This window comes from Vigna umbellata, chromosome 1 (assembly GCF_029865625.1).
Source record: "Vigna umbellata cultivar VRB3 chromosome 1, Vumbellata_1.0, whole genome shotgun sequence".
In the NCBI taxonomy this organism is placed as follows: domain Eukaryota; kingdom Viridiplantae; phylum Streptophyta; class Magnoliopsida; order Fabales; family Fabaceae; genus Vigna; species Vigna umbellata.
The window spans coordinates 90,559,589-90,587,250 of record NC_142165.1 but is presented as its reverse complement, the minus strand read 5'-3'; the positions used below and the strand labels follow the sequence as shown (position 1 = coordinate 90,587,250).

General features: G+C 34.2%; 4 protein-coding genes across 4 annotated transcripts; 3 read left to right on the top strand and 1 right to left on the bottom strand.

Annotated features, from left to right (window-relative positions):
- The first annotated feature begins 251 nt into the window (after nt 1-251).
- SDN3 (small RNA degrading nuclease 3) lies at nt 252-10,878 on the top strand. The gene is made up of 12 exons (XM_088104694.1): nt 252-405; nt 1,026-1,208; nt 1,286-1,369; nt 8,016-8,084; nt 8,180-8,320; nt 8,438-8,554; nt 8,635-8,704; nt 8,841-8,941; nt 9,205-9,345; nt 9,441-9,548; nt 9,719-9,823; nt 10,140-10,878. Exons 1-12 carry the CDS (start codon nt 373-375, stop codon nt 10,494-10,496), a joined length of 1,509 nt encoding a protein of 502 aa, XP_087960820.1. The 5' UTR covers nt 252-372; the 3' UTR covers nt 10,497-10,878.
- LOC148206769 (uncharacterized) lies at nt 2,161-5,232 on the top strand. Its single transcript, XM_088104693.1, has one exon. The coding sequence runs from the start codon at nt 2,794-2,796 to the stop codon at nt 5,230-5,232; it is 2,439 nt and encodes an 812-aa protein (XP_087960819.1). The 5' UTR covers nt 2,161-2,793.
- Nucleotides 10,879-12,315: 1,437 nt separating the features above from the next.
- On the top strand, nt 12,316-14,791 carry LOC124821216 (protein RER1A-like). Its single transcript, XM_047293079.2, has 4 exons — nt 12,316-12,807; nt 14,015-14,195; nt 14,325-14,387; nt 14,469-14,791. Exons 1-3 carry the CDS (start codon nt 12,425-12,427, stop codon nt 14,376-14,378), a joined length of 618 nt encoding a protein of 205 aa, XP_047149035.2. The 5' UTR covers nt 12,316-12,424; the 3' UTR covers nt 14,379-14,387; nt 14,469-14,791.
- A 2,106-nt stretch (nt 14,792-16,897) lies between these two features.
- Nucleotides 16,898-19,461, bottom strand: LOC148206768 (cysteine proteinase mucunain-like). Its single transcript, XM_088104692.1, has 4 exons — nt 18,963-19,461; nt 17,826-18,061; nt 17,597-17,737; nt 16,898-17,429 (listed from the first exon to the last, which is right to left on the bottom strand). Exons 1-4 carry the CDS (start codon nt 19,402-19,404, stop codon nt 17,151-17,153), a joined length of 1,098 nt encoding a protein of 365 aa, XP_087960818.1. The 5' UTR covers nt 19,405-19,461; the 3' UTR covers nt 16,898-17,150.
- Nucleotides 19,462-27,662: the final 8,201 nt, after the last annotated feature.

The following is a 27,662-nucleotide window of genomic DNA, read 5'->3' as shown; positions in this document are numbered from 1 at the left end:
TATGCTTGTGAAACTAAAAAACAAGTAAAAAATAGAAAAATAATAAAATATAAACAATGTGGACTATAAACTATATAATTAAAAATTTATGGATAATAACTTGGATATAGATAATATAAAATATTTATATAGTACAAAACTAAAAAAATTAAAATAAAGAGATTAATAGAATAAAAACTGTAAAAACTGTACCAAAAATACTGTAACGTTAGATTATCTGTGTGTAAAAGTAATAACAAAATAAGTAAAAGATAAGGAAAAAAGAAAAAGTAAAAACCCTGAGCCAGCATAAAACATCCCTGAAAACCTAGAAGCGCATTATAAGTTTGGACGCTGTTCTGCAATTTTGACACGGCTTAGCATCAACTCAATATGGAAGAAAAAATAGACACTGCAGACAAGAAGGTGAGCTTCCTTAGTCAACGCTTTCAGTATGTTTGTTTGTTTGTTCACGGTTATTTCCAACGCCTTCGAACAAGCAGTTCAACTTGTGCGTTTTTCGCTTTTAAGTTTCTTTAGATGTTTAGTATTTTGAATGTACTGCTGGGAATCAATTGAATATTTTAGGTGGTGAATTTTTATGGGAAATTAGGATGAATGTTTTGGCATGAATGAGTTAAAGCCCAAAGTTAAGAATCGAGGTATACACTCTTAGTTTTAGTTGTGTGTTTCCTGTCACAGTTTCAGGGGTGATGAAATCATTGGACGAAATGCCTATGCTTTAATACTTATTTAAATAATGAAAGACTTCATTTGCTGGAAACCTAGTGAATCAGTTCATATAGAATTAGGGATTAGTTATGTTTGCCAAAATGATTTGCAACTTCTTTTGTTGTTGGTGATAATGATGTCATCAATAGTCATATAGATAAATAGATAAATTGTAATACATTGTGAGACTTTTAGATGTATATGCCAGTTTAAGTGGATGATGAGATATCGTGAGTGTTTTATAGTATTTTTGTTTTCCCTTTCCTTCTTTCTCCTCTGTCCCGGCAATATAAACCGTGCTTCCATATGCGTAGGTGCTGGCTGATATTGTAAAATTGGCACAAAAGAGAGGCCTCAAGGGTAAGCTAGGAGACTGGAAAGAATTCTTGGACAGTCATGACAAAAAGTTTGGGGCCAATTTGAGTGATCCTTCAAAGCGACCACATGAGTTATTGGCTACATTTCTAAAGTCTTTTTCGAAGGAGGAAGATTTGAAGGTAAATAACTTTTTAGTACCAAATATGTACACATACACTCAAAAGATGTGATTTTTATTTATTTCTCCTGTGTTTAGTTTTTTGACAACATCATGCGACATCATGAAAATCAATACATGTTGGAGCGACTGAAAGATAAATCCCATGAGTCCCCGGAGCAGGTACGTTTTAGTGGTGATTTCTCTGCTAAAATCTTGTTTAGATTTGTAGTTAACTTCCTTTCCTGGATTATAGTTGTAATAAAATAATGTTATTTTACCTTAGTTTTCTATTAAATACTAAGTTTCCTTCCCATTAAGGGCATACTCACCGAATGTGCTTTGGGCTTTCTACCAATCCTTTGCTGTTATTTCTTTAAGCGATTCAACATTATTATTCAATTTCATTGAGAATGTTCCAATCAATGTTTTCAAAACTGGACATGGCGGTTTAACTAGTTGAATCAGGAACCACACTAGTGTTTGGTCCAAGTCTTCCTAAAAGACAGATTTAAATTTGAACCGGGAAACTGGTGGGTTGGGAGGTTTGACTGGTTGTTTTTGAAAACTTATTTTATTTTTTTTATGCTGTTAGTTGGTTTTTCAAGAGAGTTGTAGTTACTAACGATTTTAAATTTGAACCGTGATATAGCTGGTGAAATTGGGAAACCGGGTGGGTTGAGAGGTTCAACTTGTTGGTTCTAAGAACGTGTGGTTTTTTGTTGTAGAGGGTTGTAGTTACTAATGGATTTTATTTGTTATTGTTGAACTTATATATGATGTATTATACTTGTTTGCTTTCATATATAGCTTACTTTTGTCGCATGCTATGACTTATATGACACATTTAAGTGAAGTTTAAATTTTAATTTTGTAAAATTTATATATATATATATATATATATATATATATATAATATTTTTTATTAATACTACTTTATATATTGTATTACCGTATTAAAAAAATAAAATGACAATATTTTATTGAATCTGGTTTCACACTGGTGAACTCCAGGTTAAACCTTTGAGCCTTAAACCCATACCTTCACTGGTTTAGTGACTGGACTGGTTCTAAGTAAGTGCTGGTCACATGTACCTTCTGCCTTATTTCGGGAATTGCTTTTTGCTTATTTCTGAATTTATACTTTTATGGTTTATTGTTTTCCTCTTTTATACTTAAACTGATAGGACTCCTAATAAGGATGGGCCTGTTAATCAACATGAAACAATTATAGAGGGAGCAAGGCCCAAAATATGGAATGTTTACGTGAGAAGAAAGAAAAGGGGATTAGGAAAAGAAAGGGAAGTTAGTTAGAGAGGGGAATGACGTGTCAGGAATCCAGGGAAGGGGAATTCTGTTATAGGAGAGAGAATAGAGAGTGTGAAGGGATACGAAGTCGGAGGTGGTGAGTTGGTTAGGAGGAGAGTCATCCTCTGGTTAGGAGTGAGAGCACTCTGGGTTTTACTGGTGATTGTAGAGCTTTCAGCTCCATAACTTTTCTTCTGCATAATACTTGAATAATATACCTGTGATATTCAATTTAATTGTTGGGTTTCTATCATTGGTCCGACCTGCCGGATCCCCGAGAATAGCTAGCATTGTTGTCCATGCCACCCAAAATGTCTGACCGAGTCGACGCATTGGAGGAAAGATTGTTAGTGATGGAAGTGTCTGTACGTGAGACGTTGGGGGAATTTCGCCAACTAATGTTGGAAGAGCTGACTAAGCTGCGTAACGAGCAAGCGGGAGAGCGTCGAGAATCTCCGTTTTCAGATATGGATTTAGAGGCAGAGTACAGGATGGCAGCAAAGAAGGTGGAATTGCCATCATTTGATGGTATTGACCCTGTGGGATGGATTACCAGGGCAGAGACATATTTTGAAGTGCACGACTCTACAAAAGAGGTGAAGGTCCGATTGGCAAAACTAAGCATGGAAGGGGCAACCATTCATTGCTTTAATCTTCTACAAGAAGCAGAAGTGGGGTTGTCGTGGACCAAGTTAAAAAGAGAGTTGATCGGTCGTTATGGTGGTCATACTAGCGGTAATCCTTTCGAGGAGTTGAAAGATTTGTCGCAGACGGGCAGCGTAGATGAGTATCTAGCGGAGTTCGAATATATCTCCTCTCAAGTTTCTCGTTTACCAGAGGAGCAATATCTGGGTTACTTTATTGGAGGGTTGCGACCGGAGATTCGGCGAAGGGTTCGCACCTTCAACCCGATGAATCGTCTCCAAGCCATGCGCCTAGCTCGAGACGTGGAAGCAGAAGTGCAGGGAGAGGGATTTCAGCGTGGAGGAGGATTACGAGGGTGGAAAAGCAATCGTGATTGGGGTACATGTCAGGGAGAGAAGTCTGGATCCGGGTCGGGTCAAGGCCCACATTTAGGAAAATTAGGCGTTGGGTTAGGCCCAACCCAGAGCATATCAAATAAACCATTACCGGTAGCGGGCTCCAGCCTTCATGAGTCACGCTCGACGATGCAAGGCAGTCGCGTTTCAGGTGATCGTTTTCCGATCGCCGTCCGAAATCGCGGTACAAAACATTTGCCTTACTCTGAATTGATGAACAGGAAAGCTCAAGGGCTTTGTTTTCGATGCGGTGAAAAGTATCACCCCTTGCATCAATGCACAGAGCGACAACTGCGAATGGTGGTGTTAGCGGATGACGAAACAGTAAATGAAGCGGGGGAGCTGATCGTGAGTGAGACGCAAGAAGAGGAAGATGACCATAACTTGGAGTGTGGGTCTATGGGGCTGTTCGCAGAAGTTGAAGTACCATGGGGTGGTCGGAATAACCCTACAACTTTGCGCATAGAGGGTCTTCTCAATGGAGTAACCCCGGGAGTGCTGATTGATAATGGGGCTAGTCACAATTTCATTTCTCCCCTTGTAGTGGCTGCTCTGGAGTTGAAAGTGGACAAAAGAAAACAGATTGGTGTACGTTTCGGAGATGGACATAGGGTGTCTACGGCGGGGAAATGTGAGAAGTTGGACATCCAATTAAGAGAATTCTCTACTCCAGTAGAGCCATACGTGTTGGAATTGGGGGACGTGGACATGATTTTGGGAGTTTCTTGGTTGCGAAGGTTTGGAAAGGTTACTTTTGATTGGGAAGAGATGACGCTAAGTTTTTTTTGGCAGGACAAATATCTAGAGTTACAAGGTCAGAAACTGAGAAAACATGGACAACATATAGCGTGGATGACATCTTTCCAGAGTGTGGTGAAGGAGAATAGTTTGGGAGAAAAGTCCATTTCGAAGCAAAGCTTATCAAAGACACAAGTTGAAGATATTCAACAGATTTTAGTGGGTTATGCGACTGTATTCCAAGAGCCACAGGGGCTGCCACCTTATAGAAATGTGGTGCATGTTATTACATTGCAGCCAGAAGCAAAAGCCGTGAGTGTGCGACCATATTGGTATCCACATCACTATAAAGAGGAGATTGAAAAACAGGTTGGAGAGATGTTGACACAAGGAATTATCAGACCCAGTTCTAGCGCTTTTTCTAGCCCGATAATTCTTGTTAAGAAGAAAGACGGTTCATGGCGCATGTGCGTGGATTATAGGGAGCTGAATAAAGTCACAATTCCCGACAAATACCCAATTCCAGTGGTAGAGGAGTTATTGGATGAGTTATATGGTGCTACTTATTTTTCTAAACTAGACTTGAAATCTGGGTATCATCAAATACGCATGGCGGAGGAAGATGTTCATAAAACAGCTTTCAGGACACATGAGGGTCACTATGAATTTTTAGTGATGCCCTTTGGGTTGACAAATGCCCTTGCGACTTTCCAGTCTACTATGAATCATATTTTTAAGCCCTATTTGAGGAAGTTTGTACTAGTATTCTTTGACGATATACTAGTTTACAATAAAGGATGGGATGAACATTTGAAGTACTTAATGAGAGTCTTTGAGCTGCTGTGTGAACAATCTTTCATGGTCAATAGAAAAAAGTGTGTTTTGGGGAGTCGACAAGTAGAATACTTGGGTCATCTAATTTCTGAGCAAGGAGTTGCAGTAGACCCAGAAAAAAATTAAAAGTGTGATAAATTGGCCCATACCTCATAATGTCAAAGGAGTGAGGGGTTTTTTGGGATTAACGGGGTATTATCGAAAATTTATTGCGGGTTATGGTAAGATTGCTAGGCCCCTTACTGAATTGACGAAGAAGGATGGTTCCCATTGGGGTCCAAATGCATTATTGGCCTTTGAGGAATTAAAAAAGGTGATGACTCAAGCTCCCCTATTGGCTTTACCTAACTTTTCTAAACCGTTTGGAATTGAGTGTGACGCTTCAGGGGCGGGGATAGGAGCAGTATTGATGCAAGACCGACAACCGATAGCTTATTTTAGTAAAGCTTTGGCACCGACTAATGTTAACAAGTCAGCCTATGAGAAAGAATTAATGGCATTAGTGTTGGCGGTCCAACATTGGAGACCATACTTGATTGGAACGAGTTTTAAGGTGTACTCAGATCAGAAGAGTTTAAGACACCTCTTATATCAAAAAATCACCACCGAAGCTCAACAAAATTGGCTGGCAAAGTTGTTAGGAGATCAGTTTGAGGTGATTTACAAACCGGGCCCAGAGAATAAAGCTGCTGATTCACTATCAAGAATGTTCGAAGCGGGTGAATTGAGGGAGATTCAGTCTTTTCCATTATGGTTGCAGGAACAACATATCCAAGAGGAAGTGGAAGTAGATCCTTTCTTACAGCAAGTGGTGCAGAAGTTACAACATGAAGATGCATCTGTTGCAGATTTCAGTTTGCAAAGAGGAGTATTATTTTACAAAGGACGCTTGGTATTGTCAGCTAAGTCAGATTTAATTCCTACTATCTTAAATGAGTTTCATTCTTCACCAGTAGGGGGTCACTCAGGTTTTTTAAGAACCTACAAACGTATCGCAGCAAATCTGTACTGGACGGGAATGAAGAAGATGATTCAAGAGTTTGTTAAAGCATGTGATGTGTTCCAACGACAGAAATATGAAGCAACATCTCCAGCTGGATTACTACAGCCCCTGCCTATTCCAGATAGGATTTGGGAAGATATTTCCCTAGACTTCATTACGGGCTTACCAAAATCGAAGGGGTTTCAAGCTATATTTGTAGTGGTGGATCGATTGTCTAAATGTGGCCACTTTATTTTATTGAAACATCCTTATACTTCCAGGAAGATTGCTGAATTATTTGCTAAGGAGATTGTACGACTTCATGACCTTCCGCAATCGATTGTTAGTGATCGAGACCCTGTGTTCATGAGTCTTTTTTGGCAGGAATTATTTCGATTACAGGGAACAACTTTAAAAATGAGTTCTTATCATTATGAGACCGATGGTCAAACGGAAGTGGTAAATCAATGTTTAGAAGCTTATTTACGATGTTTTGTGTCGGAACAACCCAAGAACTGGTCATATTGGGTACCTTGGGCAGAATTATGGTATAATACTACTTTTCATGGAGCAACAGGAAAAACCCCTTTTGAAATTGTGTATGGGAGAACACCACTTGCTTTAGTGCGTTTTACATAGGGCGAAACACGTGTGGAAGCTGTAGCCGCTGACTTGGTTGATAGAGATGAAGCTATTCGACAATTGAAATATCATCTGCTGCGAGCCCAACAGCAAATGAAGAAATTTGCAAACAAAAAGCGGAGATTCATGCAGTTCGAGGTCGGAGAGTGGGTGTTTATTAAATTGCGTCCCCATAGACAAGTAACCATAGCTCGACGTATTAATCAAAAGCTGGCACCTCGGTATTATGGGCCTTTCTTAGTGGTGGAGAAGAAGGGAGAAGTGTCTTATAAGGTGCAGTTGCCGGAATCAGCAAAAGTACACCCGGTTTTTCATGTTTCTCAATTAAAAAAGGCTATTGGTAATCATGCGGTAGAACCCACTTTACCAACAGAGTTGAGTCTTGAGGAGGAAGATCAAGAAGAACCTGAGACAGTGTTAGCAACCTGGGAGATTCCTGAGGGTGGTACTATTACTAAACAATGGTTGGTTAAATGGAAGGGGAGAACAGAGGAGGTGGAGGCAACTTGGGAAGATGAGGGACTATTGCGAAGTCAATTTTCTTATTTTAGCCTTGAGGACAAGGCTGTTGTTGCAGGAGGGAGCAATGATAGGACTCCTAATAAGGATGGGCCTGTTAATCAACATGAAACAATTACAGAGGGAGCAAGGCCCAAAATATGGAATGTTTACGTGAGAAGAAAGAAAAGGGGATTAGGAAAAGAAAGGGAAGTTAGTTAGAGAGGGGAATGACGTGTCAGGAATCCAGGGAAGGGGAATTCTGTTATAGGAGAGAGAATAGAGAGTGTGAAGGGATACGAAGTGGGAGGTGGTGAGTTGGTTAGGAGGAGAGTCATCCTCTGGTTAGGAGTGAGAGCACTCTGGGTTTTACTAGTGATTGTAGAGCTTTCAGCTCCATAACTTTTCTTCTGCATAATACTTGAATAATATACCTGTGATATTCAGTTTAATTGTTGGGTTTCTATCATAAACCATCAGGCCAATTGGAAATTGGCTCCGAAGTTGAATATTTCTTGTTGCTGCAACCAAATCTGAATGTAGAACTAAAGTCTAAAATTGAAGAGAATGTAATTGATAGTGGCAAGAATCTCTATGATTCAGAAAAATCAAATATTCTGATATTACTTTTTGCTGACAATTATCCTTTTTCTCCTTCTGGGTTGTGTAATTGATAACGGGTATGCACATTCTTTTTCTTCTTAATTAATGTTTTTGATGTCATTGACAAGTGTATTTGTAAAAAAATTACTATAATTTTCTAAACAGTCTGATGTTTGCTGCACAGAGGCTAGTTCAAATAACTCTGCAGCATCCGTTATATCCATTGGACTATTCATCTCCATCAATTGATGAGGTTTGTTGACGTCACCTGTAGGCTGTACCTGAATTTGAAGGTGTCAATATTTATTCTGATATATCGTATATTATGCTTTTGATGTGGATTTGAAGGGTTGGATAATTATAAATGTTAAAAACAAGCCCAAGGTGATGAAGTCTACTACAATGCTCGCTGTTGATTGTGAAATGGTTCTTTGTGAAGATGGGACAGACGAGGTAGTTAAAGTTTGTGTAGTAGACCATAATTTAGAGGTAATTTATGCACACTCCTCCTTTTGTATAGCCTCCCAAAAAAGGGTTTCAAATAATTGTTTTTAAAATCATTCTCCTTTTTGGGATTATGGATAGATAATTTTCAGAACTTTTCAGGTCAAGCTGAATGAATTCGTAAAACCCAACAAAAAAATTGTGGACTACAGAACAGAGATCACTGGTATCTCTTCTCAAGATCTAGAGGCAGTGACTTGCTCCTTGGCTGATATACAGGTATTTTGTGTTTTTCTTTGTTTTTTATTTTGTATAGTCCTTTCATGTGTATAATGAAGATATGTCTTGTGCTTCCATAGAAATCCATGAAGAAGTTGTTATCAAAAGGAGCCATATTAGTGGGACACAGTTTGCATAATGATCTACGTGGTAAGTTTGATAAACGTTTTAGTTTACTTTGGTCTGTTTTTAAACCTACTGCTAGATTTTGAGTATATTGAGGGACTAGCTCCGTTGAATTAATTTTTGTGCTTCTAATTTATATACTAATGCAAGTTGTCTGCAGTGCTGAAGCTTGATCATGTCAGAGTGATTGACACTTCCTATATCTTCCAATCCACGGATGGGCCTATGCACAGAAGACCTTCTTTGAATGGTTTATGTCAGGTACTAAAGTGGCAAATATTTTATATGCAAAAGTTAAGGTTCTCCATTATGAGAAAGGGTCACATAGCCATTCTTTCGGAGGAATCATGTTGTTTTGGATGCAAAGCCTCTCTTGTGCACTTGTGCTAGTTTATGTCTTGAAATTTAAGATCTTTCATCATCCAGGCTTGCCCAAGAAAATTATAGCAACATGGAAGAATAAACACAGAAATGGAAAAAATATTGATTTTTGATTTGTAGTTTATCACCAATTGTTGTTACAGGCTGTTTTGGGTCGTGCTGTTCGGGAAAAAGGTGCTCCACATAATTGTCTAGATGATGCATGTGCAGCTATGAACCTCGTTCTTGCAAAGATCAAACATGGTGTTGATAGGGAATTTCCAATTTCACTGGCTCAAGAGCGTGTAAGCTGACATATTCATCTCCAGCATTACCTTGTCTTTGTAATCATGTTGGTTGGCGGTTAAAGGTGAATACTATCACTGTTATATTGTTTTAGGTTCCAGAAAGTGAGACCACAAAGCTTTTTCTTCACCGGATACCAAACACTGTAAACACTGAAGCACTGCATACCATTGTTCCTGGAGAATTCAGAACGGAACTGCAGGTAGTGTCCCATGGCTATCTCAATGTTTTAGTGAAGAGGTTCATCTTTAATTATTTAAATAGTGTAAATATCTTCAATTTGAAAACATTTAGTTTTGTCTCACGGTAATCTTGTTGGCAGTCTTTTAGTGGGTTACATTTTGTTTTTGAGATCTGATGCATCTGCTGCAGTCTACCAGGAAAGTTCAAGGAAGACATTATTCTGCCTTAGCTGTTTTTAAAAATACACAAGAGGCTGATGGCGCATATGAAAAAGTCCAAGGAATCCAATTAAAGGTACATATATGATATATAACGGTGTGCAATCTGTTACTTGATATCACTAAATTGCTTGTTGTTTAGCTGAGCCAATGAAATACATAAATTTGGATTCCAGTCTCCACTATAATACCTGAATCCATTTGTTCTAATGGACATATGTTTGATTCTTCTAAAATTGGACGAACTTGATAACTTTTCTTTTCATGCTTGTTCAATAAAAGGAGGCGTCTTCTGTTGATAAACTAATATTGCAGTCGTATATCACTGAAGGACATTTATTTACTCTGGGATTGCTGATCTATCTCATATTATGTATATTATTTTATCTTAGGATAATCAAGGTCGTCCACAAAAACTTGTAACATTTATGACAAGTAAAGGCATGCCTGTCACACTATATGTTCGGAAAATGGTAAGTGATGAACCCACTGTCCAGAATGGCTCTAATAAGAGGGCTTTACAAACGGATGAGGCAGTTGATGTTTCCAAGAAAGCAAAGATAGATAAAAGCACTGAAGAGGATGCCCCAAGCTGTGATGCCCATTTAAACGAGATTGAAGCACTGAATCAACGATTAAAGCAAAGTGAATTGGAGATCGAATCATTGAAGAAAGAGCTGACACAGAAAGATTTTGAAATAACCACCCTGCATAAAATGGTGGCCTCTTTAAATAAGAGAAGAAAATAAAAAGTGTAGCCAGGAGATGAGAATATTGGATTGTTTGGTGAAATGAAATTGAAGGTATGCTCCTTAGCCAGGACATCTTATGGTAATTTTCTTAAAAATCGGTTCTGTGAACCGTCCAGTTTTGAGACATTCATATTTAGTTGTCATGTTAATTACTCGGAGGTTCCAGAAATTCCCTTCGAGTCCAAATTTGGATTTAAATATTTCCCTCGAAGGATGAACGAGTGTACCAGATGAATGTTTTTGTCCACAACTGACGTTTTACTTCAATTATATATGTTCTATTGACAAGATAGCTCATCAAATATTGTCAAGTTTGTACTCATTTTTATTGGGGCCACTTTTAGCTGTATAATTTATATATTGTTAGCGTTATTTTAAATATTTAGAGACATCTATTTCACTGTTCTCTCGTAAATTAATTCTTCAAAATGCTGTAATAATTTTGTTTTCTTTTTCTACTGTAGCAAAAATCCTTTATTACAAACGACTTATTACAGTAATTATATCAGTGAGTATAAAACAAAACATGCATATTGAAGAGGGAGGCTATTGTTATTCTTAGAACATGTGACTATGGGGTTGAAGCGGATGTCATTAGAGTTAAAAATATTAAAAATAAAACAACACAAGCTTCTCCAAACTCCTTTTCATTTTACTATTTATTTGTTCTTTTAGTCTTTAAGTAAGCTTATAATGAAATTTATAAAACAAATTATCAAAAGCATCAGACCTTCTAATGCTATACGAAGCTCAAATAAAAATAATTTAGTTCGTTGACAACATAAAACTTGATGAAATCGTCGAAAATTTGGAATAAATAAACAAGAGAATTGTTATTGAATTTAATATATATATATATATATATATATATATATATATATATATATATATATATATATAATTCCATACAGGAATTTATGAAAATTTAAAATTAAGATAAAATTTAGATTAAAAAGTACATTGACCTTATCGCATGGATATGTGAATATGAAATTTAGTCAACTTTGAAACCATCTAAATAGTCAGAAGGAATAATGAGATGGGTGTATTGTAACATTAGGGACTATTTATACTTTTTTAATAAAACAGTTACACAGGAAATATAGTATCATTTTAAATACTAAATTAATAGGTCACTTTTTATTTATATTATCACTCTCTACTCAGTTTATTTACACCTTGTAAGGTCATCGTAAAATTTTATGTTGTATGAAAGTTAGTCCAGACTTAAAATGATTATAGGTTTAATAATTTCTTTAGTCTCTCTGATTTTATCTTTTAATTTTGATTTCAATTTTTGAAATTTATTTTTATAATTTTTTATTCTTAAAACTAAAGCTAATTTTCATTAATTTTTTTTACTAAAAATTACTATAAAACGCAGAGAATACTAAAAGAAATATTTTTTCCACAACATAATTAAAAACTGAATCTTTTTTATATTTAAAGAATTTAGTTATCTATTTCTAGTTATGCTTAGTAAATTTTGTCTAATAAGAATGAAAGTCTAATAAAACTATGACGTGACATAAATTCGTAAACAAACCATAAGTAAAACATTAAAATAAAAATTAAGAAAATAAAAATATAACTATATTTAATATGTTATATTTCTTAATTTTATTTTAAATAGTTTGCATATGGACTAAAACTACAATAAAACAGCATGAAATATGTGAATAAACTTAAATGGTTTTGTAAATATGATAATCAATAATTTTGAATTCGAGTTTTAAATATACCAATATAATCTGTTGAAAAGGGAAAATTTGCAGCCTGTTAATAGGCCAGCTGAGTCCCTGAAAATAAATAGTTTTTTTTTGGTCTATAAGATGATTTTAAATTGAAAAAAAAAATCATCTATAGAAGATTGGGACTGAAGAGGACCATGAGAAGAGGGTTCCTTTAAGCGACAGATCGTTGAAATGAACCTCTCTCAAGCCGAAAGCGAAGCGGGTCCATCAGCGATGGACTCGGTCGGAGCATCTCTTAGAGCCGCCATATCACGGTGGGAGTTGGCGGTGTGGCGGCAGTACCAGCACGTGCTAGACAAATGGACGCCACACGTGGGGCGGCGGTGGGTGGGGTTGTTGGTGGTGGCGTTGATATACGCGCTGCGTGTGTACTTGGTGGAAGGGTTCTACTTAGTGTCGTACGGTTTGGGAATATACATCCTCAACCTTCTGATCGGGTTCCTCTCCCCTCAGGTGGACCCCGAGATTCTTGACGCAGAGGGCCCCACTCTCCCCTCCTCCGTTAACGACGAGTTTCGTCCATTCGTTCGCCGCCTCCCGGAGTTCAAGTTCTGGTACGTTATATGCTTCCCAACTAGTGTTAATTCAATTCACGATCATCATTAATCAATTAATTTCACTTCACCTTGTTTTGATCGATCATAGTTACCACAGAACCTAAATTTCACGGCACAAGAAAGTTTGTATCGTGTTCTGTTAGGGTTCTGTTTGCCAGGTTACAGTTCTTGTGTTATTTACAGGGTTGTGTGTGCTGCGAGTTTCTTTTTTTTTAAGAAAAAAAAAAACAGTTGGCAATCGCAATAATAGCCGAAATGTCACAAGTTCTGGGTTCTTTGCACTTAGCAGCATTAGTCTACTTTTTGTTTTGCAGAATGAAGGATTCTGATGAAATTGCAAGTCTAGTTACAATCGCAATTTACAATCTCGGCTGCATTTGTTTCATGTTGTAATTTTAGTAATTTCTGGAATTACATTCTCAAGAATGGTAAATCAAAAATTGTAAAATTTTATTGATAAAGAATTAAAAATTAGAAGAGAAAAAAATAAAGACAGAAAAGAATGCAAGAATGGAGCTGTATGGAAATCTGTAATTATTGTGGAAAATGAAATTGTGTTCTTTTTTTAGGATATAAGACATTATTTTATTATACCCCCTTCGTACAGGGCTGTGAGTAGTGGTCACATCTAGAAATTTTGACACTCGAAGTCGAGGAGTTAATAGAATACTGACTGGTTAGGGGAAAGCAGCACCACCCTCTCATCCCTACTGTAGACTTTGTCAGTGTCAGCTGAAAGCTCGAACAGAAAAATTGGGTTATCCGGATGAGATTGTTATTATATGTTGTATGTCAAGGTGTTGAATTGGTATTGCAGTCACACTTTCGTTTTGTTCTTGATATCACGGAATATTGTAGAGAAATCCTACTGATGTGGGTGCAATTAAGGTGACATTGTGTGGAGAGCACCTCCAAAAGCTTGAGGTTGTGGACAAAAGTTTTTTGAACCGATTTAAAGAACACAGACATGCGAAACGAGCAAATAGATTGACCTGTCAGTTCTGATAAAAATCTGGATGTTGTTCACACAAATAATGAATTGTTTGGAAATGCAGACGTTGCATTGCATTTTATGTGACATTTGTGGGTTTCTCGTTGGGTGTTGTGCTAATTTACAGATGTTCTTCGTTCTTTGATGTGTATCTTCATGCTTTTACCTTCAGTATTTTGACATGAAGATGTTGTTTCTGCTGAATGTAAACAGGTACTCAATCACAAAGGCATTTTGCGTTGCATTTGTGATGACTTTCTTTAGTGCGTTTGATGTTCCTGTGTTCTGGCCAATACTCCTCTTCTACTGGGTGGTCCTATTCACGCTTACAATGAGGAGACAGATATCTCACATGATTAAGTACAAATATCTACCCTTCTCATCTGGAAAACAGGTAAATTAACATTTTCATTAGGCAAAATATCGTCATAACCGTTTTATGGCTTTGTCCATTATTTTGTGTTTTACATGAATACAGTTTCGGTTCTAATCGTAAAGGCTTTTCTTTTTCTTTAACTTGTAGCGTTATGATGGAAAGAGAGCATCACCTGAAAGCCCAAACCTTTCAGAGGACTGAACTTTTCAGGTTAATTGAACTTTATTTGCTTAAATTAGGCAACAGATCAACATGTGGCTTGATATTATTTGCTGTATATATTTTGGACAGCTAGAGCAATATGAGGATGTGATGGGAAGTTGAAGAAAGTTACTCTAAGAGTCTTATGTGGACCACGGGATGTCCAATTCTCATTTGAGCAAATTGTTTGGACATTAGGCGTATTGGATATTTTTACACCCTAGTAAAGGATCCAAATAAGGAAAATATAATTGGAGCTTCGGAGGGCTCTTTCTTTACTCGATTCCCTTTCCTGTGTTTGTATCTCTATGTAGTTGGGCAAATGCTTCTGGTTCCTGAATTAATCATCAAATAACTAGTTTTATTTTGTATTTCTTGCAATGCAATTATATGAGTTATATTTTTATACTGCATATATATATTTTAAATTTTTAAACAAGGCAATTTTTTGTGAGTATAAATTCTGGAAATAAACTCATCAATAGGAAAATTAAATAAAATAAGACTATTAGGCGAATTAAAAACTTCCATTTAATAGTTAAAACTACCCTGAACATCTCAATTTTCTTAGAAATTAACCTCTTTGAATTTTTTCAGTAGTTCGAAGTGTTCTTTTTTCAGAGTTTTTCATTTGAGTTAGAATTTGAACACCTATGGTTTCAGTGAAGGCTTGGGCACCCTTCATTTTCATTTGTGGTTGTAAAACTCAAAGCACCAAAAGATTAATTAATGTGCTTGGTTATGATTAACAACATGATGAAGCAAACAGAACAGGTGGAAGGAAGACAAACTAGAACAGCCAACTATGAGAATTTTGGAGCAGAGAGAAATTTTTCATGCATACTTCTCCCCAGTGTGCCTAACCAACAACAAATAAAAGGACAAACTAACATAAAGTAGTGTTGTGTGGGCTATCCATTGTGCCCTATCTCTATCCTCGTAAGTAATATGATCCCACCATCCCAATGAGCTTTTAATTCTTTCTACTGCATTTTTCTTAAGCATGCATTTTATGGCACTTTACCTCTATTTCATGGATTGAATCTATACTTTCTTGGTCTCTTCATCATGGACCATATCATCCCCTTTTTGATGGATGGACAAATACTTTGTCCACAAGGTGTAAATCAGGATAATCCTGCAAGAAGCTATCCTCAAGCTCCAAGAAAGAGATTTTTCCACTAAACCAAAACATGCTCTCTTGATAGGCTTACCTTCAATTTCGGAAGCCACTTACTGAGTGCTGATTGAGCTCTTGATCAGTAGGATAGATTTCTTGCACCTTACAAAAACATCAAAGTGAAGAACAATGATATCTAAAATTTGTCTCAATTCTAGTATTCTTGAGAGTGTATTTGCAACTTTATTGAAAACCCAACCTTGCACTGAATATCATAGTTGTAGCCCAAGAGTTTTGAGATATAGTATTGTTGTTCAGGAGTTTGGAGCAGTTGTGTTATTAATTCTTCCTGGCTTTGTTGATATGTGTAGATGGTAAGTTGTCATCTCAATAAATAGGATCATCACTTCGGATATAAGTTCATTTTCACCACTTCCTCTCTGTTGGCCTTGACATGAGCATGCAAGTCCTTAACCATCTTTGACATTAGGAATGCACATTACAAGACTTTGTCAATAGATCGATTAAATAGATAAGGATGTTTATATACCGAGTAAACAAGTCTAATTATATATATTAGATGAGTTTATTAATATATATTAAATAAGTCAATTCTATATATGGATTGGAAAAGTCTAATAAATATACATTAAATGAGTGTGTGTATATATTGATTAAACAAATTTATTAACACATTAAATGAGTCTATGATACACTAATTTGATCAATTTACAAATATATATTAGATGAGTTACATAATATACTAATTACTAATTAGATGAATTTAATTATATATATTAGAAAAGTCTATAAATATACATTACTTGAGTCTCTCTCTTCAATTTCTCAAGACTCTTCAATCTCTGGTCTAAATTTTTTCATATCCTATTTTTTGTCTATTTTTTATACTTTTATGTATCATCTAACCTTTCTATTTTTAGAAAGTTTCCATTTACATTTCTTTGCATAGACTACCTAACATGTCTATTTTTAGATTTTCTATTCTTTATTTTTTTTTCATCTTCTAACTTTTGTATTTTTAAATCATTTTACCTTTTATATTTTTCTGCATTGTCTAATATTACATTTTATTTATTTATTACTTTTTACAACCTCTAAATCTCTTATAATATAATATATATTTACTACCTACAAGTTGGGGTTTTCAAACTAGTGTTCGTGAAAAGGATTACGTTTTTCTTCGGTTTCAATTTGAAATTTTACATTGCACAATGATAAGTAATTAGGGGGTCGCGCCGTGATATTTTCCCACTTCCCAAAGGCTCATAGTAGCATCAAGCATGAACCATAAAGTGCTGGATCTAGAGAATTTCTAACATTGGACTGGTTGGTTAATATTGAAGAACAGATGTAAAAGGGTCATGGTAAACAGTGAATATCCATATAAAAAATTAACTAGAACATTAATATCATTAAGGATCTCAGAGTAAACATTCAAATGGAATAACAAGTGAAGACTAGTACAAATTGATAATCAAGTTCAGTTTTAACCTGAAGAAATCTATGTACAAGAATAACCCAACAGACATTTCCAATAGCAGCATATAAATAACAGAAACATCACTTTTGTTGCAACTTTAGAACTTGTTCCTCTTCCAAGGATTCAATTCCAAAATAATGATCAAGTTATTTCAAGCACTGCTGATGGACACTTCATTGCTTTGGTAAGCTGAACTAGGAACTGCAGAGTTTAGACCATACTTAACAGGGTAGGAAGCCTCCATTGCAATTCCACACTTCCCTGTGGAGCTGCTTCTAACGTTGCGCTCCATCTTGAAATAGCCATCCTCACCCCATCCACTGCCCCATGAATTCCTCACCAGCCAGTAATCAACACCATTTTCACTCCCATATCCAACAACCACCACACCATGATCTAAATTTGTTCCACATTTACCAGTAAACACACCCTGCAAAAAAATTACAAAAACTTTTTAAGCTTATACATTTGGCAGCCATACATTATTACATGCTGTGAAATAGTTCCCTGTCTCAAGGTTATACCAATTTAAGAACATAGTCTCAAATGAAAATCAACGTAGTGATCACTGTGTAACATTTTAAAGAGTATACTTACAGACTGATAAAGTTGCAAAGCCCTGCCAGAGGCTTCAATAGCAACGCTTATGGGTTGATGAGCAACAGCTTTCTTTAAGGCCTTCTCGTTATATGATGGAACATCTTCGTAATCATCAATTTGCACTACCTTGGCCTTTTTCTGTAGCAGTATAAATCGATAAAGATCATTAGAAAGAAATCAATTATTGAGTTGAATATATGAGGCTTAGAAAGAATGGTACAGTGACCTTAGTTAGATCACAAGTTCCATCATGGCCCTTGTATGGATAATCTTCTTCTGTGTCCATGCCACCATTTTTAATGATGAACTGGAATGCGTAGTCCATGAGACCACCATTGCATCCTTCATTATAGTCTCTGTCACAGTCCACAAGCTCTTGTTCTGATAGCGACACAAACTTCCCTGTCACTATGCTATTTATAGCTTCCACACTAGCCACTGTTGAGAAAGCCCAACAACTTCCTGCGTCATTCATGTACACACAACAACATATATTAGTAAACCCAATTTTAATAGGACATACTCTCTTCAAATTTAACATGATAATGTCCGTCTATGATTTTTAAGTATAAGGTTTTATTAGTTTTAGTAAATCAATTAAATTATTTTAATGATTAAGGTTTTATCTGATAAATCTGTGTATATAGAAAATATTTGAACTGGAGCAATATTATATTTTTTTTGCGAGTTCACTTATAAATCTCTTTTTAAGGGACTGTTGAAAATAAATTTCATATTTAGCTTATAGAATAACGAAATAAATAAGAAATATAAAATTATTAATAAATAGAATCTAACAGCCCTGTACTAACGCAATGGCCTGAAACTTGCATTACGTAACATAACATTATTCTGAAGGAAATAGCTTTAAACGTCAGAGTTCAATAAGTACGACGTCAAACACGTACATAAACGTTTTTTTCTTTCATAAGAAAATATCAACACTCGTAAAACCGTTAACGAAAATAGAAACACAAAAATCTATTGCCAGATTAAATTAAAATATTTTAATTTAACATTAGTTTAACAGTATTATCTTTTACAAAAAAAAAAAGATACCCCACTTGTAATTTTCTATATTTTCAGTTTAGATTTTTCATAATGTAGCCAAATTTAAAAAACAAAGCCACAGAGTCAAGTTAGTTATTAATAATGTGAAAAATATAAAAAATTCAAGTATATTATTATTATTGTTATTTTATTATTCCGAAAAATATTCTTATAATTCTCATGGACAAGTTTAAACGAATACTTAACTGTTAAGTAACCTTAGCTGTTACAGCTGAACTCAAAACAGTTCTTAACAAACGTTATCTTTACCAAACGAAAAGGCGAAAAGATAGGAAAAAAAAAAGAAACTTACCACAACTTCCCTGATCTTTGATGGGAGCAACTGCACCTTTCAACCTCCAATCGACGTGCCCCGGCAAGCGGTCACCGGAGTTGTAAGCATACCGGTGAGCGGTCCTCTGGGTTTTCATGACCCTGCGTTTGGCATCAGTTCTGGTGCCCAAATACATGGCACGGTATTCCTGGTTGGTGATATCAGCAAACTTGTTCAATCCAAGAGTGTATGTGTTGTTCTGAGCGTTGTGGTCTTGGATGAATTCCAAGTTCTCTTTGAACACTTGAAACCTCTTGTCCTTCTCTCCCAACCCATTGTACACCTTTCGGTGCTTCACCAACCACTCCTCGTACATCTCCATGACCTCGTTTTCGGAGTAATTGACGAGGGACATGGCCTTAACATGTGAGAAAGTGAAGAAAAGGAAGAGCAAGGTGGGTATTATGGCCATTGAAGGCATGGTTGGTGTGAGGAAGTGGAGAAAAAGAAGGTTGAATGGCTGTTGATGAAGAAGAAGAGGGAGTGGTGAGTTTATATAGAAGAAGAAAATAGTTTAATATTTGAATAATAGTATTATAAGCAATCGAGTTAGGGAACTGCCACACCACGTGGCTTCTCAGAATGAATAATTGAAATCTAAGATTATAGAATTCAATCTCTATTCCCTTCATTATTGTTGTCTTCGTAAATTCGTTATAATAATATATAATGTAGTTATTTTCAGGAAATTCACATAATTATATTACTTCATCAAAACCATCATGCATTTCTCTAAAAAAATATTATCAAACATAACGCATGGAATAATGCGATAATATGATAATATCCTACAGTCATTTATAAGAAAAACAATTATATTTACTGTACATAAATACAATTAAATTCCAATTTTTTATTTTTTTAATATTATTACTGTTTTCAAAAAATATTTATGTTTGATTCCAGGAACCATGTTCAATTATTACTACCAATAATAATTTATAAAATACATGAAATCAATGTCATTAGATCTACCTGGCTATTATTCTTAATAGGCGTGGAATTAGTTAGTTTAGCTTAGGGATGAGTCTATATAAGAAGCAAATATTTTTTCATTTTTTTGTTTTAGAGTAAATTACACTATAATTATTTATAAAATAAAATAAGAAAAGATATTGGTAAAATGATAGTATATTTTGAGTTTCGTTAGTTTAGTAATTAGTATAAAAATTTAGAATTCTTTTTAAAATAGTACATAAAACACGCAAGTTATTGATTTAAGGGAATATGTATAACTGTGACTAAATTAACTGTATACTAAAGTAAGTGTTGATAGCTTTTAGGTTCTTTAAATAATTTATATGCTTTTTAATTTAATGTTTTTTTTAAGTAAGAAAAGTTCTATGTTTTTCTTTTATGAAATATTAGTAGAAACACATATTCTACGTGTACACGTATTTATTTTTTTATGATAAAAATAATTTTTATTATTAGTATAACTATAAATAACTTTTAAAATTCCATTGTAAATAATTTTTATTTATTTTTTAAATTATTTTTATTATATGTAGTTATTTTAATTTAAAAATAATTAAATTTTAAAAAATAAGCAAATTAAAAAAATATTATATAAAAGATAAAATTGATAAAATAATTATTTTAATTTTAAAAGCTGTTAGTTAAAGAGCAAAGATAAGAAAAAGAAAATATACACCACAAGCAAAAATACTATAGATGTAACATCTTAAATAAAAGATGTTTATATAGACGAAAATGTTATTTTTGTGAGACCCTGAAAATTACTCTGTAAATTACCTGTCACATCACCATTAATGCACCCCTCAATCCATGCTTATCTCATTTTAAAACCCATTTCCAAATCTGATAAACTCTCTGACATACACTGAAACCACGCCCATCATTATCTGAAAACGCACATGGCTTCACATGCACACACGCCACGTGTTGCAGAAGAAGCTTCCAGTTCAGAATTTAGTGGGCACGTGTCAGCTTGGGGTACGTTCGCTCAAACGAACGTGAATTTCACAAAACTGGATTTCCTAGAATTCTCTCTCTTACCTGCACCACTCATCCTCTTCCTCAGAACTCAGATCCTTCATCTTCTCCAACCTCTCTCTAGAAACCTTAAAACTTCTCTCTACTGTTACTCATTCATCTCTTCTCCGTTTAACATTCAGAACCGTAGGAACGTTCCTTACGCCGTGAACTTCATTTTGGTCCGAACAACTTCAGATTCTGTTGACGGTAAGATTTCCAACTCATAAGCTCGTTTCTGGAATTCCTTCGAACCCAGATTCAGTTACATGCAAGGGCTTAAGTTGATATCGTTTACGTTTCTTTGGTTAGACTTAGTTGAAGAGAATAAGAAAGATCTTGGAGGGTAGAAAACCATAAGTTGGGCAAGTCCAAGTGATACTTTTAGAACGAACACTGCTATCCAGGTAAGGGAAGCTTATATGTTTAATTTATACTGCATGTTGTATGATCTGAGTTGTATGTATGAAGTTTGAGCTGTTATGAACGTTCTCTGATATCGGATATGATTTCTGGGTTGTTGAACTGTATGTTGGTTTGATACGTATGAATGATGGATGAATATTGTAATGTATGAGTTATTAATATGTTGATTGTTGAATGTGAATTAATCTGGAAGTGAAAGTTATAAAGTTCATAGACTTGAGAATCCTTTGAAGTATAAAGTATATGTTAAAATGTTGAAATCTGGAAATTTGTTAAGTTTGAGAAATCTGAAACTTAAATCATCCCCTTTGATAAATGACGCTCGTCATCGTACGGACTTAGACCGTTCGGTTTCCCTTAAAATAACTTAGAATGGAATTCTTTCATTTGGAAAGAATTCTGCTCGAGAACGAGCGTCCCCATTTGGATGTCTGAGCGTTCGTTCAGCTCAGCTGTTTATAAATATTTGAAACTTTATAAATACGTAACGCTCGGTCTTTAACCGAAGCGTTCGCCCTTATAGCGTTCGGCCTTCTGTCGAGCGTTCGTCTTTGATAGCGTTCGACCTTAAGTCGAGCGTTCGTTTTCGATAGCGTTCGGCCTTAAGTCGAGCGTTCGTCTTTGATAGCGTTCGACCTTAAGTCGAGCGTTCGTTTTCGATAGCGTTCGGCCTTAAGTCGAGCGTTCGTCTTTGATAGCGTTCGGCCTTATGTCGAGCGTTCGTCCTTAAATGCGTTCGGCCTTATGTCGAGCGTTCGTCCTAAAATAGCGCTCGGTCTTATAACGAGTGTTCGTTCTAAATTGCGCAATGTCTCAGACAAAGCGTTCGTTCTAATTGAATAATCATTTGATAAAACAGCGTTCGTCCAAAGTATTAAATATTCAATTTTCTTTACGTTCGTTAAATTCCTGGCAGTGGTTTCATATGCAAGTCTCTTCAAAAATAATTCTAAGTGTTCTTGATCCTCCATTGTGCATTAAATCTGGTGCGAGTTTTTATCCCAAATATTTTTCTAAGTACCAGTACACTTCAAAGTTGAGTCAGTTCATTTAATTGGTCAAACAGAAAGTTCGTTCGTTATATATTTTTACTGATTATCCAGTAACTTCATTTGGACGTTCGTCCTCACCCTTCATTGGACTAAACGTTCGTCATTTTTGACTCCTGAATCTAATGATGTAAAAGATGATGGAATATGGTAAATTAAAGTGTGAACACTATGAGAACTGAATTTATGATGTTGGATTTTGGACGAGCGTTCCAGGGAGGAACGTCTCATATATATATATATTGAAAGATTGAATTGGTAAAGTATGACTATGGTTAGCTAATGCTGGCTTGGTCCATCCTGATATTCCGTGATGCTCATCTTCACGTAGAAGGGAGTAGTCATGTGTGGGAATGGCAGGAGGTCTTTCGTATCCCTCACTTAGCAGGGGCGAAGGATTAACCTCGAGTGGCAGCTGTTGAGGGTATCCCAGTTACTACATCACTCGGGTGCAAGGACGCCTGTAGCTACATGGTTCATACAGTCCGGACAGTCGTCTATTATATACTTATAAATTACTATGTTGGATTATGTTTAATTGTATGTTGTGCGTGTGCATTTAAAATGTTGAATGTATATGTTGGATGTATGAATTAAATATTATAAGCTTACCCTTTCGTTTTCATTGTGTTGTCAATTGTCCATGTACGTTCGTCCTGTCTTGCAATGATCATCCGTTGTGGATGTGAGCAGATGGTGGTACGTCCCTTGAAGAAATACTGGAAGAAGAAAATTTGGAAGAGGCGAATCTAGTTGGAGTAGAAGTGAAGGCCGAGCCTTAGAGCGCTCGATAGATTAGAATTATGAATTGTTAGCTTAGTAGGACGTTCGGCTAAATATTTAGTAAAGCCGTTCGTCCTAATTATCCCTGAACCCTATTTTGAGCGTACGTTATTTGTATCTAAAACCGTTCGTTATTTAGCGCTCGTTGTTTTGAGTTGTATATTGAAACTCTGCAACCTTAAGCCGTTTGGCTTTTGAACTTGGTTAATTGTAAAGACTGCTTATTTACTGTTAATTGTAATTAATTCTAAATTATGGTAATTACTATATTTTGGGATGTTACAATTTTAATATAAACTAGTTGTTTAAATTTAAAAAGTGAGACATTTATAAATGGAAAAAAATTTGCTTAATTAGTATATAAACAAATTTCTTTAAAAAGTGTAACTCTATTTATATATTATATAAATAACTCTATTTGTAACTCTATTTATTATATATATATATATATATATATATATATATATATATATATATATATATATATATAGGTGGGATTATATTAAAATAACATTCTAATTTTTCAGAAATTTCATTAAAAAGGCTTACGGGAAGATGTCGCAGTGCGATACCATTAAATGTAAGATTATTTAAATAAACACTTATATGTGTTAATATATAAAGTTTGAATATTAGTGCTAGAAAAGTAGTATTGTTGAAACGGTACATAAAACGAAGCAAAATTCTTTCTTCTTATGTGAGTAAATAATTTATATTTTTACATTGTTTAGAGTGTGGAAGATGGTGGCAATGGCTATGTTTTTTTTTTGTGTTGTTGAAAATAGAAATTCCAGTTTTCTTCCAAAAGAAGGATTCCGTTTACTTTCTAGTTAATCAACCTCAAACCTTTTCGCTGCCTCTTTCAGCTTCACTACTTTTACTTTACCAAATCAGTTATAAATAATAACTATTCAATCAAATAATAAAATATCACACCTTAAAAAGCTCATTTAAGGAAAACTTTTAAATTCTCCTTTGCTTATTAATTTGAAAAAAAAAATATTCATATCTTCAAAATTATTTAACATTTACTTTATATAAAGTAATAAGAGAATTTGTTAGTGAATGTGATATTAATAAAGAAGACATAATGTGTGATTAAATATATGTAGCCTTAGCAATGAAGGGAATCAATCCCTACCTCTGTTTCATTCTCCTCAGCTTAATAAAAAGAAATGAAATCCTTTTTACATGTTATACTGTTTGGTGGGGGAACATTGAAGATGTTAAATAAAGTCAAGATATTTTATAAATTAAATTAAACTTAAAATTCACGTTAAAATTTATTTGTAAAACTTATTATCTAGATTATTATGAAATTATTATTAAATAATATATATATACACACAATATCAAACAATTATAGCATAAAAAAAGAATAACGATCTTGTATGTCTAAACTTTCAAATTCAAATAAAATAAATGTAAAGACCGACCGAACATTCTCAACAGTTTAAAGTTTCTTAAGTACCTTGTTGTTTTTAACCTCTACTCATGTTTAACCAGATAATCTTTGTATTTGTTTATTTGAGTTTTGAGTTTAAACATTCCAAGTCGACCGTTCCTTTTTTACTATGATCGTCCGATTATAGGATGCAAAATATATATATATGTCTCTATCATATAAGATATAAAGAGTAAAATAGGCATAGAATAGGAAGATGAAGATTGTTGGTTTGAGTTGTGATAGGCAGAGAAGTAGTTTGAAAAGAAAGTGCGTAATGGGCAGAACAAGTTGGAAGAGGGATGATGAGTGTTGGAGTGTGACAGTTGCAATATGGTATGGATCACTATCTTTGGAACTCATTCACTTTCGATATTAAAATATCCCTTATCTTCATAACATATCAATAATACTATTATTATTTTATTTCCTCCCAAATCAATAATTTGTTGTTAGAGATTCATTCATTCAATTACCCATAACTATACTTTTTCTCCTTTCTTTTCTCATTTTATACATAATATGGTATCATGACAACTTAATTCTTGAAATTGCATGAAAATGCAAAATTTTGGAGAGGCCGTCCATGGAGTATGCCGCCAACAAACAAGTCCCGAGGAAGATAGATTCTAGATTCGTTTGAATCTTCATATCATGTGCTATGGAGATAATTATATTCATCTATGTCATAAAAAAAAGTTCAAGTGTAATTTCAATAATCAAACGATAATTTTAAAATATGCACAAAGTTAAAATGTAATAGAACCATTTCTAAACCACATTTAGTATAGATGATTCTAATGTGGAATGAAATATTTGATTTAAATAATATAAATATTCGTCATGAGATAAACAAAGAAGATTACAGTTATCTATTTTAGAAGACTATTTCAAATCAATTAGAGTTATCTTTCTATTTAAGGATAAACAAACTACTGTACTATTTGAGTTCACCCTTCGGATTGTAGAGTTTTTAGTTTATAAATATAAAAGATATATCTTTTTTGAAAGAGTTGGTTATTTTATTTTGTATAAAAAATAAAATGTGAAAGAAGGTTAAATATTGATAATGTTTTAATCATAATTTTCTAAATTTAAATAATAAATAAATAATTTTTTATTTTTATACAAAAGATATTATAAAAAAATCTAAAAGGTATCGTAAAAACTAATTTAAATAAAATATGGTAAGCAAATATTTTCTCTTTAATTTGAATTTAAAATTTTATTTTCTTTTGAATGTCTCATTTTCTCTTTTTCATTTCTTTTCTATTTATTTCATGGAATAATTCAATTTTATAGTCTTCATTATATTTCTTCTTTTATAATTTTATTTTCTTTGTGTACGGTGGATTTTATAATAGTAAAATTGAGTTTTTGATAGATGTTATAACGTGATTCTTCTATTTTTTTTTATCTTAATATAAAATTATTTTTTATGACGACTTATCAATAGTATAAATGTAAATAGATGAGACTTTTTATATCGGTTAAACATGCAACCAATATAAAAAGTAGTGTGATAGACAATAAATTAAAAAAACTTTTTGTATCGGTTATACATAGAATCGATATAAAAAGTGGTACAGTAACAATTTGATAATAAATTAGAAATTTTTTTTATCCCGATTATACTTAGAATCAACATAAAAAATCGTGCAATGATTATTTTCTTTGCAATTAGGACAAGACAGAAAAAATATATTTGTTAATGTTTTAGTTATATTTGCTCATTTATCATTTTTGATTTGGAAAGTTCTTTTGTTAATATGAAGTAAAGTACATTCAACTACATCATTTTCTTTCATTATTCTTAATTGTTCTTGTGTTTGGAATGCTTGTATCACTTATATCAAAATAATCATGAGCAAATTTTATGTGTTTTCAACTAAGTATGTATATCTTTGACACATTACCAGAAATTTTCATGCAACTTTCATGCAACAAATACACACACGACACAATTGGAGTCTAATATATTTTTTTATAACGTTTTAAAGTTCAAGCATATTTACTGGATTTTGTAGAAGAATATATATATATATATATATATATATATATATATATATATATATATATATATATATATATATATATATATATATTTCTCTTATATTAGCTTGAACTTTTGTAATTATAATTATGAACTTAATTAGAAGCCATGTTTATAGCATATTAGAGAACTTATATATAGACTAAACAACGTCACAATCCTTCGCAGAGGAGGTTGCATAGTTATTTTTGATAAAAGTAATATATGAAGTTGGTCATGACCTTGTTTATGAAAGTTTCTTAGAACCCTACTCCAACTATAAAAATCTTGGATGCCAACTTGGAAGGGGTGGTACTTCACGAACACGACCTCACGTCATCATCTCCATAGTGACGATGAATCACAATATGCATTGTGCGCTAGTCGACTGAGGAAGTTTTGTCGAAGCTATGCTTTGGGACACACTTGTAGATTTTGAAGAAATTCTAATAGGTTTTCAAACAAATAAATAGAAGTGTGTCGTTATGTAGAGTTGTAGACACCGTTCTCGGCAACCGACACAACAAATGTGGTTGATAAAGTATGTGTTGGATATCCAAGTATGAGTCTAAGTCTCACGTTGGATAGAAATAAGAAAGTAGAGTAATATATAAAGACGAAAGACTCATTAACCCATTGTCTTAAGGTTTTGGATAAAGAGTGGTGTCAATCCCTTATATATTTAGCTCAGATGTTATTGGTGTTTGTGTAACCCAAAGAAAACCTCCTCCTCAACAGTATGTTGTAGCCAACATCTCTTCCTCTTAGAACATTTTGTAGGAAGACCATTAATGAAGAATTTAAGATTCATGAAACCTCAAAGTCAAACAACTCCCATATTACAGCAGAAAATTTGGAGTGATCAAGGTCGGCCAAAAACTTGTCCAAAAATGTTACAAGGAGAGCTTGAATAATCGAAATAGTATCTACTCGAACCCACGTCCATATCA

Excerpts from the sequence above, each read along its gene's own strand:
- SDN3 (XM_088104694.1), top strand. The coding sequence starts at position 373 with ATGGAAGAAAAAATAGACACTGCAGACAAGAAG. Across the intron at positions 8,085-8,179 it reads CATCTCCATCAATTGATGAG|GGTTGGATAATTATAAATGT; the intron begins GTTTGTTGACGT and ends GTGGATTTGAAG. Across the intron at positions 9,549-9,718 it reads AATTCAGAACGGAACTGCAG|TCTACCAGGAAAGTTCAAGG; the intron begins GTAGTGTCCCAT and ends CATCTGCTGCAG.
- LOC148206769 (XM_088104693.1), top strand. The coding sequence starts at position 2,794 with ATGCCACCCAAAATGTCTGACCGAGTCGACGCATTGGAGGAAAGATTG.
- LOC124821216 (XM_047293079.2), top strand. The coding sequence starts at position 12,425 with ATGAACCTCTCTCAAGCCGAAAGCGAAGCGGGTCCATCAGCGATGGAC. Across the intron at positions 12,808-14,014 it reads CTCCCGGAGTTCAAGTTCTG|GTACTCAATCACAAAGGCAT; the intron begins GTACGTTATATG and ends GAATGTAAACAG. Across the intron at positions 14,196-14,324 it reads CCTTCTCATCTGGAAAACAG|CGTTATGATGGAAAGAGAGC; the intron begins GTAAATTAACAT and ends TTTAACTTGTAG.
- LOC148206768 (XM_088104692.1), bottom strand. The coding sequence starts at position 19,404 with ATGCCTTCAATGGCCATAATACCCACCTTGCTCTTCCTTTTCTTCACT. Across the intron at positions 17,738-17,825 it reads GAACTTGTGATCTAACTAAG|AAAAAGGCCAAGGTAGTGCA; the intron begins GTCACTGTACCA and ends ATACTGCTACAG. Across the intron at positions 17,430-17,596 it reads CTTTGCAACTTTATCAGTCT|GGTGTGTTTACTGGTAAATG; the intron begins GTAAGTATACTC and ends ATTTTTTTGCAG.